Here is a 16041-nt window from a genome sequence, read left to right as displayed (position 1 = left end):
GAGAATTATTTGAAAAGTGAGTTTCTTTTGTTCTTAATTTATTGTTTGAATTCATGTATACTTCCCCAGGTTTTTATTTTGGTAGACAAATGGAAATAAAAATTCATAATCCTAATATAGGTTGGTCACTCTCAGTAGGTAACTGATTAGCAGAGACACAGAAAGGTGGACTTCTTCCTACACTGCATGTTATTTTATGCTGTTTGCCTCAATTTCTCCCCACTCAATTAAATAATAAACAATTCTTCATCAACTTTGTAAAGATCACTGACTTGATTTTTTTAAAATATCATTAAGTGTCCCATAAAATATGCCACTAAAGTAGAACAGGTTATTATTTATTTTTTGTGTGTGCATTATTTAGATCCGGGATCATGTACAAACTAGTTTTGTTGTTTTGATTAACTATCAAGATTTTTTTTTTTTAAGGAAGGAAACCACAGAAATTATTTGGCTGGTGCAGATTTAAATCAGTCAAAATCAGTTGAAAATTTTGAACCATTTAGATAAGGAGTGTACTGCTAACTCACAGAATAAAGAAAAGAAAACCAAGCATTTCTTCAAAAACATGACTCCAGTCAATGTTTGCTGCTGGACTGGAAATCAAAAACAAAATATAAAAGGTCCATCCCCCTGCCCATCTTTGATGTTCTTTTATGCCAGTGCTCCTTGCTGTGGTTTATGCTGGGCAAGGAAAGTGACTGTCCTATGGTTCCCAGCACATTTGACAAGGACGGACACTCTGGACATATTGTACAACAGAATAAATACATTAGCAAGACCTTCTCCCCTTTATTTCAGCTTGGCCATAAGACAGCTTACTTCAAGTGCCAGGAAAGTCCATTGTAAAAGGGACATATTTTCAAGTGAATTCCGTTTGATCTTTTTTATAGGGGCTCCTACCAGCCTCTCTCTCTTCCTCCCCTGACCCTGGAAACCAATTAGTCTCAACACAGAGGCCACAGACCAGGTTGCAATGGCTCCTTTTTATTTTTAGGGGATATAATTTCAGCCAGGATGTCTAGTCCGTTGTCACATAGTATAGCTAGCACACTTCACTCTCACACACATCCACTGGATTTCCCTTTGGAGAATGCCTAGATTTTTGAGTCTGACTCCTGGAAGGAATTAGAGCTGGTAGGCATCCAAATCCTTCAACTCTGACCATGGCATAACATCACAGGGTCACCTCGTCTCTCACAGTCAACGCCATCAACCAAGTTTTCTAAAAGCCTTCTCTTCCTTGTCCTCTGTCTTCCAGCATCTCAGCGCCTTTTCCTTTTCTTACGTTGTTTGCATACAATTCTGAAAATCTTTTCTTCCATAATCCAAAGTGGCAGGGGAAAAAAGGGGGCAAACTGATTTTTACAACGTTTTTTAATTGCTTATCCTTCGGGGGAAATGTGCCCCAAAGATCAAAATGCTAACACTTAGACTCCTTGCCTCTCCTCACCTCCCTCAATTGAACCTGGAGGTGAAAAAAATTGTCAGCGAGGCTGGCCTTTTCTTTCTCAGGAACAACATTGCAGAAAGAAAGAGGTGTGTGTGCATGCGTGTGTGTGTCTGTGTGTGCAGAAAAAGGTGCAGAGCTTTACCCCATTAAAGTCTCAGCTCTGAGACGGGAGGAGACCCAGGGTCGCCCTCCCCCGTTTCAGCGCAGTGCCCGAGCCGCTCTCCTTGCCCCCAGGCAAGCACTGCGCCCTGGAGCTGTGCCAGGACTCCAGACCGCGCCTGGCAGGTCGGTGGGGGGGGTGGGGGCCTGGGGCCTGGGTGTTCCCTTTGCAGAAGACGCCCATTTGGAGGGAAAACTCCCTTTATTTTCCTGGGGCTCCGTAGCCCCCCTTCTCAGTCCCCTATCATTTTTACGCTGATCACCCTCATGATGATGAACTTGCAGCTCCGCTTCCTGCCGCCTGCTTGACCCGGGAGCACCAGCAGGCTCCCGGCCTCGCCCTTAGCTCCCGCCTCCTCTCGCAACCCCGGGGCCTCGGGGCGCCAGTGGGGGCTCCAGCGGGCCGGGGCTGCAGCAGGGGCGCGCGAGGGCGCGGGGTCCCGCCGGGGAGCGCGCACGGAGCGGCGCCTCGGCCGCCCTGCTTCCTGGAGCTCTGCTCCTTTGACCCCAGTGGCAGTCCCTGTCACTGCACCGCTCTCGTTCCCTCCGGCTCGCCGCGCCCTCGCTCCCTCTCCGCGCCCCCACGCTCGCTCTCTCCCCAGATCGAGGCTGCTCGGGTCCTTTCTGCCCCCGCCCCCCGCCTCCCTCTGGCGCCGCGCCCCCCGGCCCCCCGCCCCAGCCCGCGGCGGGACCTTCGGGGTCGAAGGTTCTGGCCCGCCCGCGCCCCTCGCCGCCCCCGCGCGCCCCCCGCGCGCCTGCCGCCGGCTCCGGCTGCTCGGCGATGGATCGCCTGCTCGTCGGGCGCTGAAGGCATCCCCGGGACCCGGAGCGCAGCCCGGGAAAGGTAATCCGCCCCGGGAAGGGAGGCGGAGGGCGGGGGAGGGGGAGGAGGCGGCCGGGCGCCCGGTGCCGCGCGCGCGAGGAAGGGAAAAAAATGCACACACAAAGCGGAGCCCGGGTGAGAGGTGCCTTGTCAGAGGCGCGTGCGGGGGGCTCGGAGGCTGCGGACCGCGGCTGCCCCGCTGCCCCTGACAGTCGCTCGAGTCACCGCTTTCCGGGCAATTGGGAACCCGAGGAGGGCTTTTTTTTCCACCCCCGGAGCAAAAGCGAATTCTTTTTTCGGAGCCGTCTCCCTCCCACTCCCCATCTCGCCCCTCTGCCCTTCTCCCCTCCCCCCGTCTTCGGCCCCCGACCTCCCGGGGTCCCCACCTCGCCGCTCGCTCCTCCGCCGGGCTCTTTTAGCAGCGAAGGAGGGGGTGTAGGCGAGGGGCAGTGGCGAAAGCCGGGCGGCGGGGCTGGGGGTGGGGACGAGGGCACGGCGAGCTGTTTACTAGAAAGTCCCGGGGTTCTGTGTTCGAGCCGCCCCGGCCTAGGCCCGGGTGCATTGTGCTGGCCCGAGCCCTGGGCGCCCGCGGCGGCCGGAGCGAGGTGCGGCGGCCGCGAAGGCGCCGCGCAGCTTTGTGCTGGGTCTGCGCTCCGCGGCCGCCCCCGGGCCGCCTGCGCGCGCGCCGCTCTCGCGCGGGGCCGTTTCTCACCCTCTCCCCGCGCTCCAGCCTGGATCTCCCCCGCCGCCTCCGGTCTCCGCGATCGCAGCCTGCAGAGCGGGCCAGCGACCCGGGCTGGGCGGCGGGGGACGAACGGCTAGAAAAAGTAACCGTTGCCGCTCGATTTCTTCCCTCGGGAGGCAGGAGTTTCTTTGCTATTTACATGTAACAGGGTTGTCTTGGCAAAACCTTTGAATTCCGAGGTTTTGCGGCCTAGGAGGTGAAGGGGGCATTTTTCCTGGAGGTTGGGGAGGGTATTAGAATCCACCAGCAAGGAAAGAAATTAAGGATGCCCCAGTGGGCGGATTTATACCACACCCCTCCCCGGGACACCCCAAATTAAGTGCAAATGCAGGTCTTGAAAAATGTGTAATTGAGATGCTGCAAACACACACAAACAGGTCAGGGTGGGGGAAAAAACAAAACTTTAAGTGAAAGAAAAGATTTCCAAAGAGGGGGGTGGAAATCCGTGGCCTCCACACCCCCTTCGAACGCTCGCTGGATCCCTCCCTTTCTTTCTCTGCCGCTCCAAGGATGCAGCCCGGCAGCTCCGGGGCAGAGAGCAGGGAGGCGCCGGCGGACCCGGGCGCGGGTTCAGCTCTCAGGGTTCGGGGATGCCAACGCGCCCTGGAGGCTGACGTCGGGGGCGTGGGGCTCTGATGCTCGAGCGAGGATGGCGCGGTGTCAGAGCCATTGGCCACCGGTGGTCATCAATCAATTCGGGGCTGGGGAAGCGGTAGAGAAAGGACAAGCGCCCAGCGGAGCCTGGGGCCGCGAGCGCCAGCGCCAACAGTGCCAGCCGTGGCGGAGACGACGGCGGTGGCAACGAGGGACTGAGCGAGTAAGGCGAGCTGGTGCTCCAGGAAAGAAGGGGGAGCTGTAGCCCGGACGAGCCGGCCGTGAGCCGGGAGGGCAGGGCGCGCGCGCGAGTGAGTGAATGAGTGTGTGTGTGGTTGCTGACCCCCCCCCCTCAACTGCCCACCGTAGATTTAAAACAAACACACCAATCCAAAGTAGAGAATTCCGCACCCCCCGCCCCACCATATATAGTCTCCACGCGTTGCCAGAGGCGCGGGAGAAAAGTCCTGCCCTTTCTCTCCGAAAGAATGTGCCAGCCGGGTGTCCGAAGTGCTGGAGATAAGTTCAGGTGTAAGTGCGTTGGGAGGGAGGGCGCTCTGTGGACAGAGGGCACGTGTAACTTTGTGCATCCGTCTAAAACCCTTGGCGGAGAAACCGCCCGGAAGGCTTCTGGGCATCGCTCCGGGATACAGGGATGCGTGAGTTGAGAAAGCACTCGATCTGTGCGGCAGAGGGAGGAGAGAGAGAAATTTGGCGGAGTTGGAGCCGGCGAGTTCCAAAGTCCGACCAGGAGGTTGGTCGGACGATCCTCTTAGGGGCTAGTGAATAAAATGAGCATCCTTGTTTAAACGAGGAGATCACGGGCTCCTTTCTCATAGGCTGTGCCGTGCGGTGTTCGGGTAGAGAGGTCATGAGTTGTTGCTTTGAAACTTTTGGTAAATTGGACTTCTGGTGTCTAGGAGGTGGAGACAGTTATTTAATTCCTCAGCTTTTAATCCTTTCATTGCCAGCAGTCTTTAAAAGGATTTCCCACTAGATTCCTAAAAAAGAATATTGCAAGTTGCACAGCTTAAGGCACAGGAGAAGTGATTGCTATCTAGGAAATGCAAAATGTGCTCCCATGATTTTTTTAAAGAGAAAATCAAAGTAGCACCAGCATGAATGTTTGGCAGTGTCAGTCCCTTTTAGATTTTTCTTTACGATTGCGGGCGTTTATACTGGGTTCCTTTGTTTTGTAAAGCAAATGTATTGAAGTATAAAAATGGAAATTTAATAAAGAGTACTGCTCTCTTTAAATATTATATGTAAAAAATAATGTGTGTGATGAAGATGAGGTGCTCCAAAATCTGATCATTTGGAGGGTTTTACTGCCTGTATGAAGCAAGGAATGCAGGTTCTTAGTTTGAGGAGGTGTATCATTCTGTCTTGTTTCAAGCTTTTTCCAGGTTTCTCAGATTAGAGGAGGGAGTTTACAAAAAAAAAATGCTTTTCCCATGTGTTGGTGTTTCATATTTTGAGATATGATTATCCTGTGATGTGAATGGGGGTGAACATAGCATTTTTTAAAAATAAGCTTTTTCTTGACTTGTCTGTAAAGGTTCCTGTGAAAGTTTTGAAGCTCTCTGCCTCAGTCTGACATTTTCTTCAAAGGACTCCAGATTAAAGAAGATAGACGCTGCAGGTGCACTGTTTCGATAAAACATTTGAAAAAGAACATGGTAAAGATGAATTCAAATGAGGTGCCAGCCACCCATTTACCCTTTTGAGTTACAGGGGCCTGTGCTTGCTGATGAAAAGATGTTCTATTTGTCTTACTGGAGCAAAGGTGCAAAGAGGCACAGATCTCACTTGATAGAAAAGGCAATCCCATGTTGACTGTAGGATATAGTGGACCATGTAAGAGTGCAAATTGATCACCTTCTAAGTTCTTTCTTTTCTGGACTTCAAATGGGAGGGTCTAATGCTAACTACTGTAGGTCATTACCTGGATATTTACATAATAGGTATGTATCTTTCATTTCTAGGCTGTTTTGCTGAGTTTAATTAGTGAGTTTACTCCAGGAACATTTAAACTGTTTCTGGCTCCGGGTGCAGAGATTGTTACAGAGAGGTCACACTGGTCTAGACATGAATTTTATTTCCTTTGCTTCGTAACGTTCTGTATTTCACACAATAGACATTGATGGCAGGAACATAAGAATTGCCATGTAATTTTTACACCACTCTCTAATTTATGCAAACACTAAGTTCTCCAGTCTGAAAATGTGTATTTTTTCCCCCTCTGTGCTTTGATGGCTAACATTCTTTTTAATGACAGCCATTTCTATAACAGGAAGATGTTTTCATTTGTATTTACTTTTCAGAATGTCGCAATTATGCAGTTTTGCACTTCATTCGTGTCTCGGTACTTTGTGTCTCAAAAGAGAATTACAGTACTTAGAACAGGACTGCAATTTGAAGCAGGTGTTGTGTTTTACTGTTATGCAAAATAACAGTAAAATATAATTGTGGGGGAAATTAAGGAAACAGCTGCAAACTTGGTATGAAAACTGCTACATTATGATTTGTAAGCAGTTCTTACAGATATCTTACATCAGAGAAGCAGGCAAAGATTTTAATTTCATTAATCCTACTGGCCTGGTTGTCTGTCAGCCAGTGCTTAGAGGACTCATACCTCCCATGAAGTCAGGAAGAAGAAAGAGAACCCAAAATGACACTTTGTTTAAAATGCCAGAGCAGGAGGGATTCATGTCTTGGCAGCGCCATTGTGTGTTAGGAGCCCAGGCAAGGTGGGTGTTATTTAGCTTGCTTTGCTAATATGAAGAAGGCAATGATTTGAGTAGAAGGCTGTGGAATTTCTTAGCTCAGCTAGCATATGGAGGACTACACAAGCCCTGGGTTGTAAAATAATAAAATAAATGGCCTATGGCAAGCCATCTGCCTTTTGCCTGATATTTAAGGTGTTTCATGCCAAATTTAAATCTAATCTTATTATTCTAAATATTTTTATTTGAGATAGCATCTAAGATTCCCAGAACTTAATGGTGCACATGGTGAAAGTATTGTAATACAGAGCGCTTAAAGTAAGAGAGTGTGGATTAAGCCAAGGGTATCCAAGGAGCATGCTGTCCCCTTCTTTAAAGCTTCCCTGATCAGTTGCAACAGCTTAGAAGCAGGGATAGGCTCTGCTCAGTCTTTGCTCTCCTGCTATAAAAATAAACATCCTCATTTCTGAACCCAGTGCAACAAATAATATGGTGTCTTTTATACAAATAATCAAAATGAGCTGAAAAAAATTTTAAAGGATGAAATCAGCTACTGAGAATATTGCAGCATCAAGCAAGAGTGAGGGCTTCCCTTGTGGCTCAGCTCGTAAAGAATCTGCCTGCAATTCAGGAGACCTGGGTTTGATCCCTGGGTCGGGAAGATCCCCTGAAGAAGGGAAAGGCTAGCCACACCAGTATACTGGCCTGGAGAATGCCATGGACTGTATAGTCCATGCAGTCACAGTCAGACTTTCACTTTCAAGCAGGAGTGAAGCTGTAGATTCAATGGCCACCCTCCTTTACTGCTCCTTCTGGTCTCCACGAGGCTGGTAATGAATGCATCCAAAATGGTGATCCGAGCCTGGATGTGTTCAACTTTCCCCTGAGTAACTGGACGGTTTTAAGAAAGTATGTTACATGTAGCAGGAAGGATTTGCCTTAACATAAAGTTCTTGGCTGGAGTGGAATCCGTTTGTATACCATGCTTTGAGTACCTATGTATTTTGGAGCCACTGAAAAATAATGTGTGATGTGTGCATGTATTATGTGCGTGTCATAGTTACACACAGCTATCTGTGATGAACACAGCACTTTAAATTTACATTTGGCATTGTGCTTTATGGCTGTGCTAAGCACCGAGGTTTCAAATTATTCTGTGACACCAACTTTGTACAGACCAAACATTCCAATTAGCAGGGAAGGTTTGGAAGACTCTCCACTTTGAGCTCAAACCATTTATAGTTAGACACCGTGGCAACTGTGGATGTGCCCTTCCGTAATTCACGTTAAGTGCCATAATTATAATTAAAGAGGAAATCTTAGTTTGAACACCATTGAAATGATTTGCTAGCAGCCAGCCGTGTCATTTGGAGTCTCCTGTCCATTCTGAAGTACGTGCTGGATGGAGAGTTGGGAAAGGTTTTGTCTATGAAGTGACCACACAGATTAAGACTTTTCCTGAACCAATTTCACACCCAGGTGTCACATCTGACATTGTTTAGAACATCCTCTTTTTCTTTGTCCTCATTTTTTGGTTTGTTTTGTGTTTTTCAGAAACGCAGAGCAGTATTGATGAGTAGATCCTTGGGTTCAGAGGTTGGCTGAAACACACCATGCCCACTTCCATCCTTCGCTCTGGAAAGTTGTGAATTGCTCATGCCTATAGAGAGGAAGGATGGCACATGGGATTCCTTCTCAAGGCAAAGTTACCATCACGGTGGATGAGTACAGCTCCAACCCCACCCAGGCATTCACGCACTACAACATCAACCAGAGCAGGTTCCAGCCACCACATGTACATATGTAAGTATCACTTGTGAACTTAAAAAAATTAGCCATCAGGGAATTAGAAAGTCACTAATGACTTGGAGAATAAAAGATGTATGCTTCACCAAACAGATGGGTTATCTGTGGTTCCGAGTATGGCTCAGAGGAATCCTCTGCTGCTGCTGCTGCTGTGTCACTTCAGTCGTATCCGACTCTGTGTGACCCCATAGACGGCAGCCCACCAGGCTCCCCTGTCCCTGGGATTCTCCAGGCAAGAACACTGGAGTGGGTTGCCATTTCCTTCTCTAATACATAAAAGTGAAAAGTGAAAGTGAAGTCGCTCAGTCCTGTCCGACTCTTAGCGACCCCATGGACTGCAGCCCACCAGGCTCCTCCATCCATGGGATTTTCCAGGCAAGAGTACTCCTCTGCATCCGGGTAACGCTGAACCTTTCCAGAGTATGTACTGTTGACCATAATTTGCCATTAGAACTTTAGAGCCCCCAAGGGCTTGCCTACATTTTGTGAATAACAACAGAGAGGTTCAGATATTCACCTAATGTCACACAGCGAATTTTGGCAGATTCCCCTGACCCCTAGTTCAGTTTGCATTTACCTTGCATTGCTTGCTTCCCTGATGAAATGTCCTTAAAATTTCTGTAGTTTTTTTTTTCCCCTATAACTCACCCCACCAGCCCTTTACATTCAGCTGGGAAATAGGCCTAATTGGGACTAACTGTACAGGCACTGCTAAATCTGTTGTCTTGCCTGTTGCTTGTAGAACGTGTGCAGCATGCTGCTGGATTCGAACAATATGGGGAACAAAGGATTAAGGGACAGTGGGACAGTGGATTCCAGGAATTGTACTTTTCCCTCACTCCCTAATACTTTTTAAGTCCTGTCTGGGTTTAAACTGTTTAAGGAACAAAGTGTGGGAGAAATCCAGAGGCAAGGATTTTTGCAGCACCTGGGTGCACACCAGCTTTTTTTGTGTTCCTCTGCTACAGGATGTGCTGGGCTTTCAGCAGAAGGGGCAAAAGGTCACCATCTCCCTTGTTTATTCAAGGCCTGGTGCTCATTCTCTATTAGACCCTTCCAATGTCTAACATGAGTCTTTCATGGTAGGACTAAACCCCTTTGAAAAGCATTGTATAGTCAAGAGAGAAAGGAGGTTAGGGATCTGTTGACTGATTTTGCCATTCCTGGCAAAACTGAACTCGGGGCATGTCCAAGTCACAAGCTCTTTTTTTTTTTAAAGTAATTGTTTTATTTGGGCATTAAAAAAAAAAAAACAAAACAGTAAGTCCACCTCCCTCCCACCACCAACACAGATACACACACAGATGCATGCAACCCCCCTCCTCAAATTTACAAACACTAACCAAACACAAAGATCTTTCTCTTCACTGCCTGGGTATTGTCATAAGTAGTAGGATGTTACTTTGCAAGTTTGCATATTCTGTAGAGCTCCTCAATTATCTATGATAGGATTTCTGCAAAAAAAGAAGAAATAGAGAAATCCTTGCAAATGGTTAATACTAAACTATTTCTAAGATTTTTATATTCTAAATCAGGATATGTTCATAATAATGAAGGTTTCCTAACATGGTTTTAAGGAAAAGTTTTTAAGGGAAAGACTTTTCTTTGTTAAAATGGCTTTTGTGAACAGTAACTGTGTGTTCATTTCAAACATTCCTTTTATTCTTCTGCTTCTAATAATTGCTTTTCCTTCAAATATGTTATAGAATGTGTGCAAACTGGACTTAGGAATCCTTGAGCTCTGCTTTGCTGGTGCAACATTTCTTTTAAAGAATGGCACAACACTTTGTGGATTTTTGTTTCCTTCCAGGCGAAATAAAGTATGTTTTGCCCCAGATTCCTTGAAAAATGACTGACAGGGAATCTCAGCTTAGTCTTTGCTTGTTTGTAGCCCTAAGATTCCACTGGTGAACTGTGAATGCACAATGATATTTTAAAAATCATGTAACCTTAGAACTGATGTACATGATCTAGCCATGAAAAATCTGAAGGATCAAATTATACCTTTTATGAAAACAAGGCTTGAAAAGTGCAGTTTGCAGTGGCAGCCTGGACAGCTGTGTAGCCCTCTTACCAGACTTCTGCCCTGGGAGTAGTAGTTCTTCCATGGTTAACTCCAGCTGCCCTTTGCACCTTCATCACCCATGAACAAAAGATGCAGGTGGAGGGCTTCCCACACGCACCTTTTGTTGCAGCCACGCGTGTTGGCACCCTGTGGGCCTTTCTGTCTTGGTGCCATTGCCTTCACTGTTTCTCACAGCTGAGACACTCACATTTCAGCTCTGCTGAGAGTCAATTCTTGTCCTTCTGCATCTAGGAAACCTCTTCTCTCTTCCCCAGTCCAGAGTGACTATGCCCATCCGCCCCCTCACCAACATGACATGTCTCATCACTTGATATTTTCCTCCAACCAGACCACCTCCATTTTTATTCTTCTCTTTTTCTCTCTTACCCCCGCTTCTCCCTACCTCTTCTCTCAAACTATATCATTCATTTTTTTAAAAAAAAAAAATACTGTGACAGGTTTGTTTTATTAAAAAAAGCTTTTAGCATTTATTTACTTATTTTCTGTGCTGGATCTTAGTTGTGTCACGTGGGCTCCTCAGTCTTCATCGAGGCACGTAGGATCTTTAGTTGTGGCACTGTGGCATGTGGAATCTAGTTCCCTGACTGGGGATTGAACTCAGACCCCTGCATTGGGAGCACGGAGTCTTAGGCACTAGACCACCAGGGAAGTCCTGTGTCATTCATTTTTTTTAAAGGCAAGGATTGAGCAGGTGATAGGTGTTTAGAAATATTGACTGATCACTTGATTGATCCTGGATTTGATTGTACATTGTGTTGAAAAATTGTGATTGAGATTTGAAGATTTTCATTGGGATCTCTCTGACCAGTCTTAACACTCAGTGTTGTTTGAAGGAAGGTACACATTATCAAGATGCTGGCCAACCTTTTCCTTGACCTTTCTTTTCCATGCTGTCCCCTAGCACAGTGACCAGCCCATACTGGGCATTCAAGTTTTTTGGTTAAATATGATCATGTTATATCTGAAAAGATTGCCCTGAGTTGAAATAGAAACCTAAATTGGCTGCAAAATACCTATAAAATAGTCTAAAATTTCTTCAGTTTTTCTACAATTTTTAACATATCATGGTTAAAAGACAAAAGAGCTCTACTCCTCTCCCTAAAGGTATTTTGTCTTTTCTTCTTGAATAGTTGCTCATTTATTTTGCATGAGTTTCTTAAAACATTGGCTTTCCTTTTGCACTTACAACTGACATCTGTGGAGACCCATGACAGATCACCTGGATTGGAGTTACAGTGCTGGTCCGTTAAGTGATCTTTTTCTTTCAGGAAACCTAGTTGAGGTTTATTTAACTTAGTTAAGAAATAGTTCACTTCCCATTTAGTCAGTTTGTCGCACCTTAGCTTTGTGACCCATCTTGGACAATTTACTTTCTCTTCTCTCTTAGTAAATGTGAACATTTGCACCAAATGATAGATACGAACCCTTTTAGCTCTGACATACCAAGATTAAGATTGCAGTTAGGACATTTATTTGCAGGATGTGCTGTGAGGGGAACACACATGCATAAGACCGGTTCCTATCTTCATAACCTCATCATTGATTTCAGAGCTGTCATTTCAACTGGATTAAGGGTTTACCACATGGTCCTGGTTTGGTTTCACTTGGGAGTTCTGAACAGGTTGCCACCAAGCTTTCTAGGAATCACTGGTCTGCATCTCTGCCTGTGATGTAGGGGAGTTGTTGTTGTTTTTTTTTCTTTAAAGAAAGCAATCCCATATGACCTTGGGAAAGAAAATTAAAGCACAGCTGAAGTTGGCAGGGCAGAATTGAACCCAGAATTTGTAAGTCCCTCTTATCCAGATTCTTAAAGATACTGATAGATGTGATGGTTGAAAACTAGCAATTAACAGGGCTTCCTTTTTCTACAACGCTGTCATCTTCCCCAAGCAGAATGCTATTTAGTAGTTTTAATGATGAAACTTATTTAGTATTTTCAGTGAGGGTGGGAGAAGGTGCTCAAGGAATCAGAGTAGATCTCAAAACACTGACAAGATTTTGTATGTTTTACATTGTCTGAGGCCTAATTAAGTAGTAAGGTATCTCACCATTTCTGTCTTTTCATCAAAAGTTGCACTTCCTGGGAGACCCTTCAGTCCCCTGCAAACCAGGATGATTGGCTACCCTATTGAGGTTAATTCCTCACCTTTTTCTTTCAAGATTGGTTGCTTGGAAGCTCAAATTAAATTTTATTTTCAGTTTTAGATACTTTCTACTTTCTTGTCTACGGCTTTAGTTGTCAACAGCCCTGGAATCTTACTTAACTCTTTTTCTTTTACATTTGTTTTGGGGAGGCAGTGTAGTATAGTGGTCTGTGTCACCAGCGGAATTAGATTTTTGGATTTAAAACCTGGTTGCATGACTTACTAGCTGCCTAACCAACTGTGGAGAAATGTATTAATGTCTCTTTTTTCCCATCTCTAAAATATAGATGATAAAAGTAGCGCCTATCTCCAAAGGTTGTTGTGAAGGTTAAAAACATTATTGTTTAAAAGTTTTTAGAGGAATACTTAGTATGTAGTCTGTACTCAATAATTGTTAGCTCTTTTCATTGATGATTGTTTTATTGATTCTGCACTTTTTTATTCTGTCTCAGTTCATTTTGAAAATTAGTGGAGTACAGATTAATGAATAAATAAGAAAATCACTGGTAAGTTTTGTCCTGTCTTCCTCAAGGAGTCATTACTAGCAAACTTGTCCTATGCTTAGTCACTCAGTCATGTCTGCGACCCATTGGACTGTAACCCGACAGGCTCCTCTGTCCATGGGATTTTTCAGGCAAGAGTACTGGAGTGAATTGCCATTTCCTTTTCCAGGGGCTCTTCCCAATCCAGGGATCCAAACCCACATCTCCTGTGTCTCCTGCATGGCAGGTGGATTCTTTACCCACTGAGCCATTGGGGAGCCCATAGTAGCAAACTTGGCTGGGTGTAATTTTTAGCTGTCAGTGTTGGAAGGTGCCCTGACTTCTTTTTAAAAATTTTTTCATTTAAAAAATTTTTTATTGAAATATAGTTGACTTGCAAAATTATATTAGTTTCAGATATACAAAATAGTAATTCTATATTTTTATACTTTATAGTCCATATAAAGTTATTATAAAATATTGGTTATATTCCCAGTGTTCTTTTAGTTTACCTATTTTATACCTAATAGTTTGTACCTCTTAATCACCCACACCCATTTTGCCCCTCCCTCTGCCTCTCACCAGCAGTCTGTTCTCTGGCGCCGTGTTTCTGTTTTAGTATTTTTGTCCTTTCATGTTTTAGATGCCACATGTCACTGAAAATGTATAGCATTTGTCTTTCTCTGTGCCCTAGCTTAGTGCCTCTTGGGATGTCTCACCTACCTCGAGTTACTCATGGGATTGTCAGTCCCAAGAGGACACGGAATCTGGAGAGCTGAGTGTTGCCACCTGATTTTTCCCTGTAGAATCATAGTGGCCTTCATTCACTTGTGCTGGTCTCAAGCCTTCGGAGCCCTATCAGTGTCTTAGGCTCTCTACCTATGGGGTTAAAAGAGAAGCATTAAGTCAGTCAGTTCAGTTGCTCAGTTGTGTCCGACTCCTTGCAACCCCACGGACCGGACTGCAGCACTCCAGGCTTCCCTGTCCATCACCAACTCCCAGAACTTGCTCAAACTGATGTCCACCAAGTCGATGCCATCCAACCATCTCATCCTTTGTCATCCCCTTCTCCTCCTGCCTTCAATCTTTCCCAGCATCAGGGTCTTTTCCAGTGAGTCAGTTCTTCACATCAGGTGGCCAAGGTATTGGAACTTCACTTTCAGCATCAGTCCATCCAGTGAACCCTCAGGACTGATCTCCTTTAGGATGGACTGGTTTAATCTCCTTGCAGTCCAAGGGACTCTCAAGAGTCTTCTCCAACACTACAGTTCAAAAGCACCAGTTCTTTGGCGCTCCGCTGTCTTTATAGTCCAACTCTCACATCCATACATGACTACTGGAAAAACCACAGCTTTGACTAGATGGACCTTAGTGGTTATAACAGAGGCCTTAAGAATTAACTGGATTTAACATCCTAGCCTGGAAAATCTCATGGACAAAGGTGCCTGGTGGGCTGCAGTCTTTGGGGTCACAAAGAGTTGGGCACGACTGAGTGACTAACATAACATAACATAACATAACATAACATAAGCAGGACTGAGTATAAACGGCATAGCTTGAGCTGGGGAATGAGGACGGTGTTCACACGGCAGCTGATAATGTGGTATGAAGTCAGAGATCTCTTTCTGAAGGCTGATCTCGCTAGTTGCTGGCTTGGCTAGGTGATGATGGCTGGATTACTGAACTTCTGTCTTCTCATCTGTAAAATGGGTTCAATGACTCTCTAAGATGGTTGTAAATGTTACTTGAGATGATGTATGTAACATAGTGCCCAGAAGATAGCATTGGTAAATAAATGCTGTGATCATATTTCTGGTCTTGTCCATTAGCTGGTGAGCATGAAGTGTTAACATCTTTTTTTCCCCTGAACTGCTTGTGTGAAATTTGACAAATCCAACTTGTCCTTATTGCTTTGTTGCATTTTACAGCATCTGTCAGTGTTAGCTTGGGCATTGCTAATCAAAAACGGTCTGAAGCTTTTAGGGAATCTCTAGGTGATCATCCCATGCCGAATTCTTACAAGATTTTGTTTGTCTAATCTGAAGTTTTATTCTTCAGTGGTAGGAAATAAATATTTACTTCAGGTCTGTATTAGTTATCCTTGGCACTTCCGAGGTGGCAACGTGGTAAAGAATTCGCCTGCCAATGCAAGAGATGCTTGGGACACAAGTTTGAGCCCCGGGTTGGGAAGATTCCCCTGAAGTAGGAAATGCCAACCCACTCCAATATTCTTGCCTGAAAAATCCCACAGACAAATAGCCTGGTAAGCTACAGTCCATGGAGTCACAAAGAGTCAGACACAACTGAGCGACTAAACACAATAGGTATCCTAGGTGTAAGAAGAAAGTTACAGAAGAGTATTAGAGAGTGATGCCATTTGGTTAAAAAAAATCTCAAAATGTGTAAAGAGATAAATACCAACATTATTGGGGATTCTGTAGGGAATAAATTTACAAATAAATTTGGGGGTGGAAATGATAGGTAAAGATCTTAACACTTTTTATTTTATGTACTTTCTTCTATTTTATAAGAACTGTATAATGCTTTTATGATAAAAAACATTTAGTTAAAGAATGATAAACATGTGATTTGTCTGCAGTCCCCTTCTGCTTTTAGTTAGCAAGATTTGCATTGAATGCTCACTATCATGTAAATCGGCTTTCTTTGGGCCCAGCTTCCTTGGGTGGTATCTTCTTCTGTTCTATGTTGTAATCCAGGTAGAGACCAAAGGCTGTTCCTTGGTTCAGTCATCATTCAGCTTGCTCATGTATGTGAAGATGGGAGGCCGTGGATGCTGCTGATTTCTTATTCCTGTAACTGGAGGGAAATCTATTTAAGAAATGCCTTCAAGTTCATTTTTGGAAGCCAGAAAAGTGTACAGTATTGGTAAATAAAGAGCTTGCTGTGGTAGATGACTTGACAGTATTTCAGGGAACCTGGATTTTGGTCCTGTCTTGGAGCCTAGGTCAGGTCTGTGATCCTGAGCAAGTTGAGCGTCTTTGAATGTCAAGTTCCTCACCAGC

General features: G+C 45.2%; 1 protein-coding gene across 1 annotated transcript in view; it reads left to right on the top strand.

Moving 5' to 3' along the window:
• Positions 1-1934: 1934 nt before the first annotated feature.
• The window catches only part of MPPED2 (metallophosphoesterase domain containing 2), a 209316-nt gene continuing 195209 nt past the window's right edge, over positions 1935-16041 (top strand). The window contains exons 1-2 of the mRNA XM_055423759.2: positions 1935-2456; positions 8055-8303. Coding sequence (XP_055279734.1) covers positions 8176-8303 — 128 coding nt within the window. The 5' untranslated portion in view covers positions 1935-2456; positions 8055-8175. The remainder of the gene's footprint in view (positions 2457-8054; positions 8304-16041) is intronic.

This window comes from Moschus berezovskii, chromosome 14, assembly GCF_049115385.1.
Source record: "Moschus berezovskii isolate FMDL1 chromosome 14, NW_MosBer_1.0, whole genome shotgun sequence".
Lineage (NCBI taxonomy): Eukaryota > Metazoa > Chordata > Mammalia > Artiodactyla > Moschidae > Moschus > Moschus berezovskii.
Note: the sequence above shows the minus strand (reverse complement) of the source record. Positions and strands in the feature narration are given on the sequence as shown.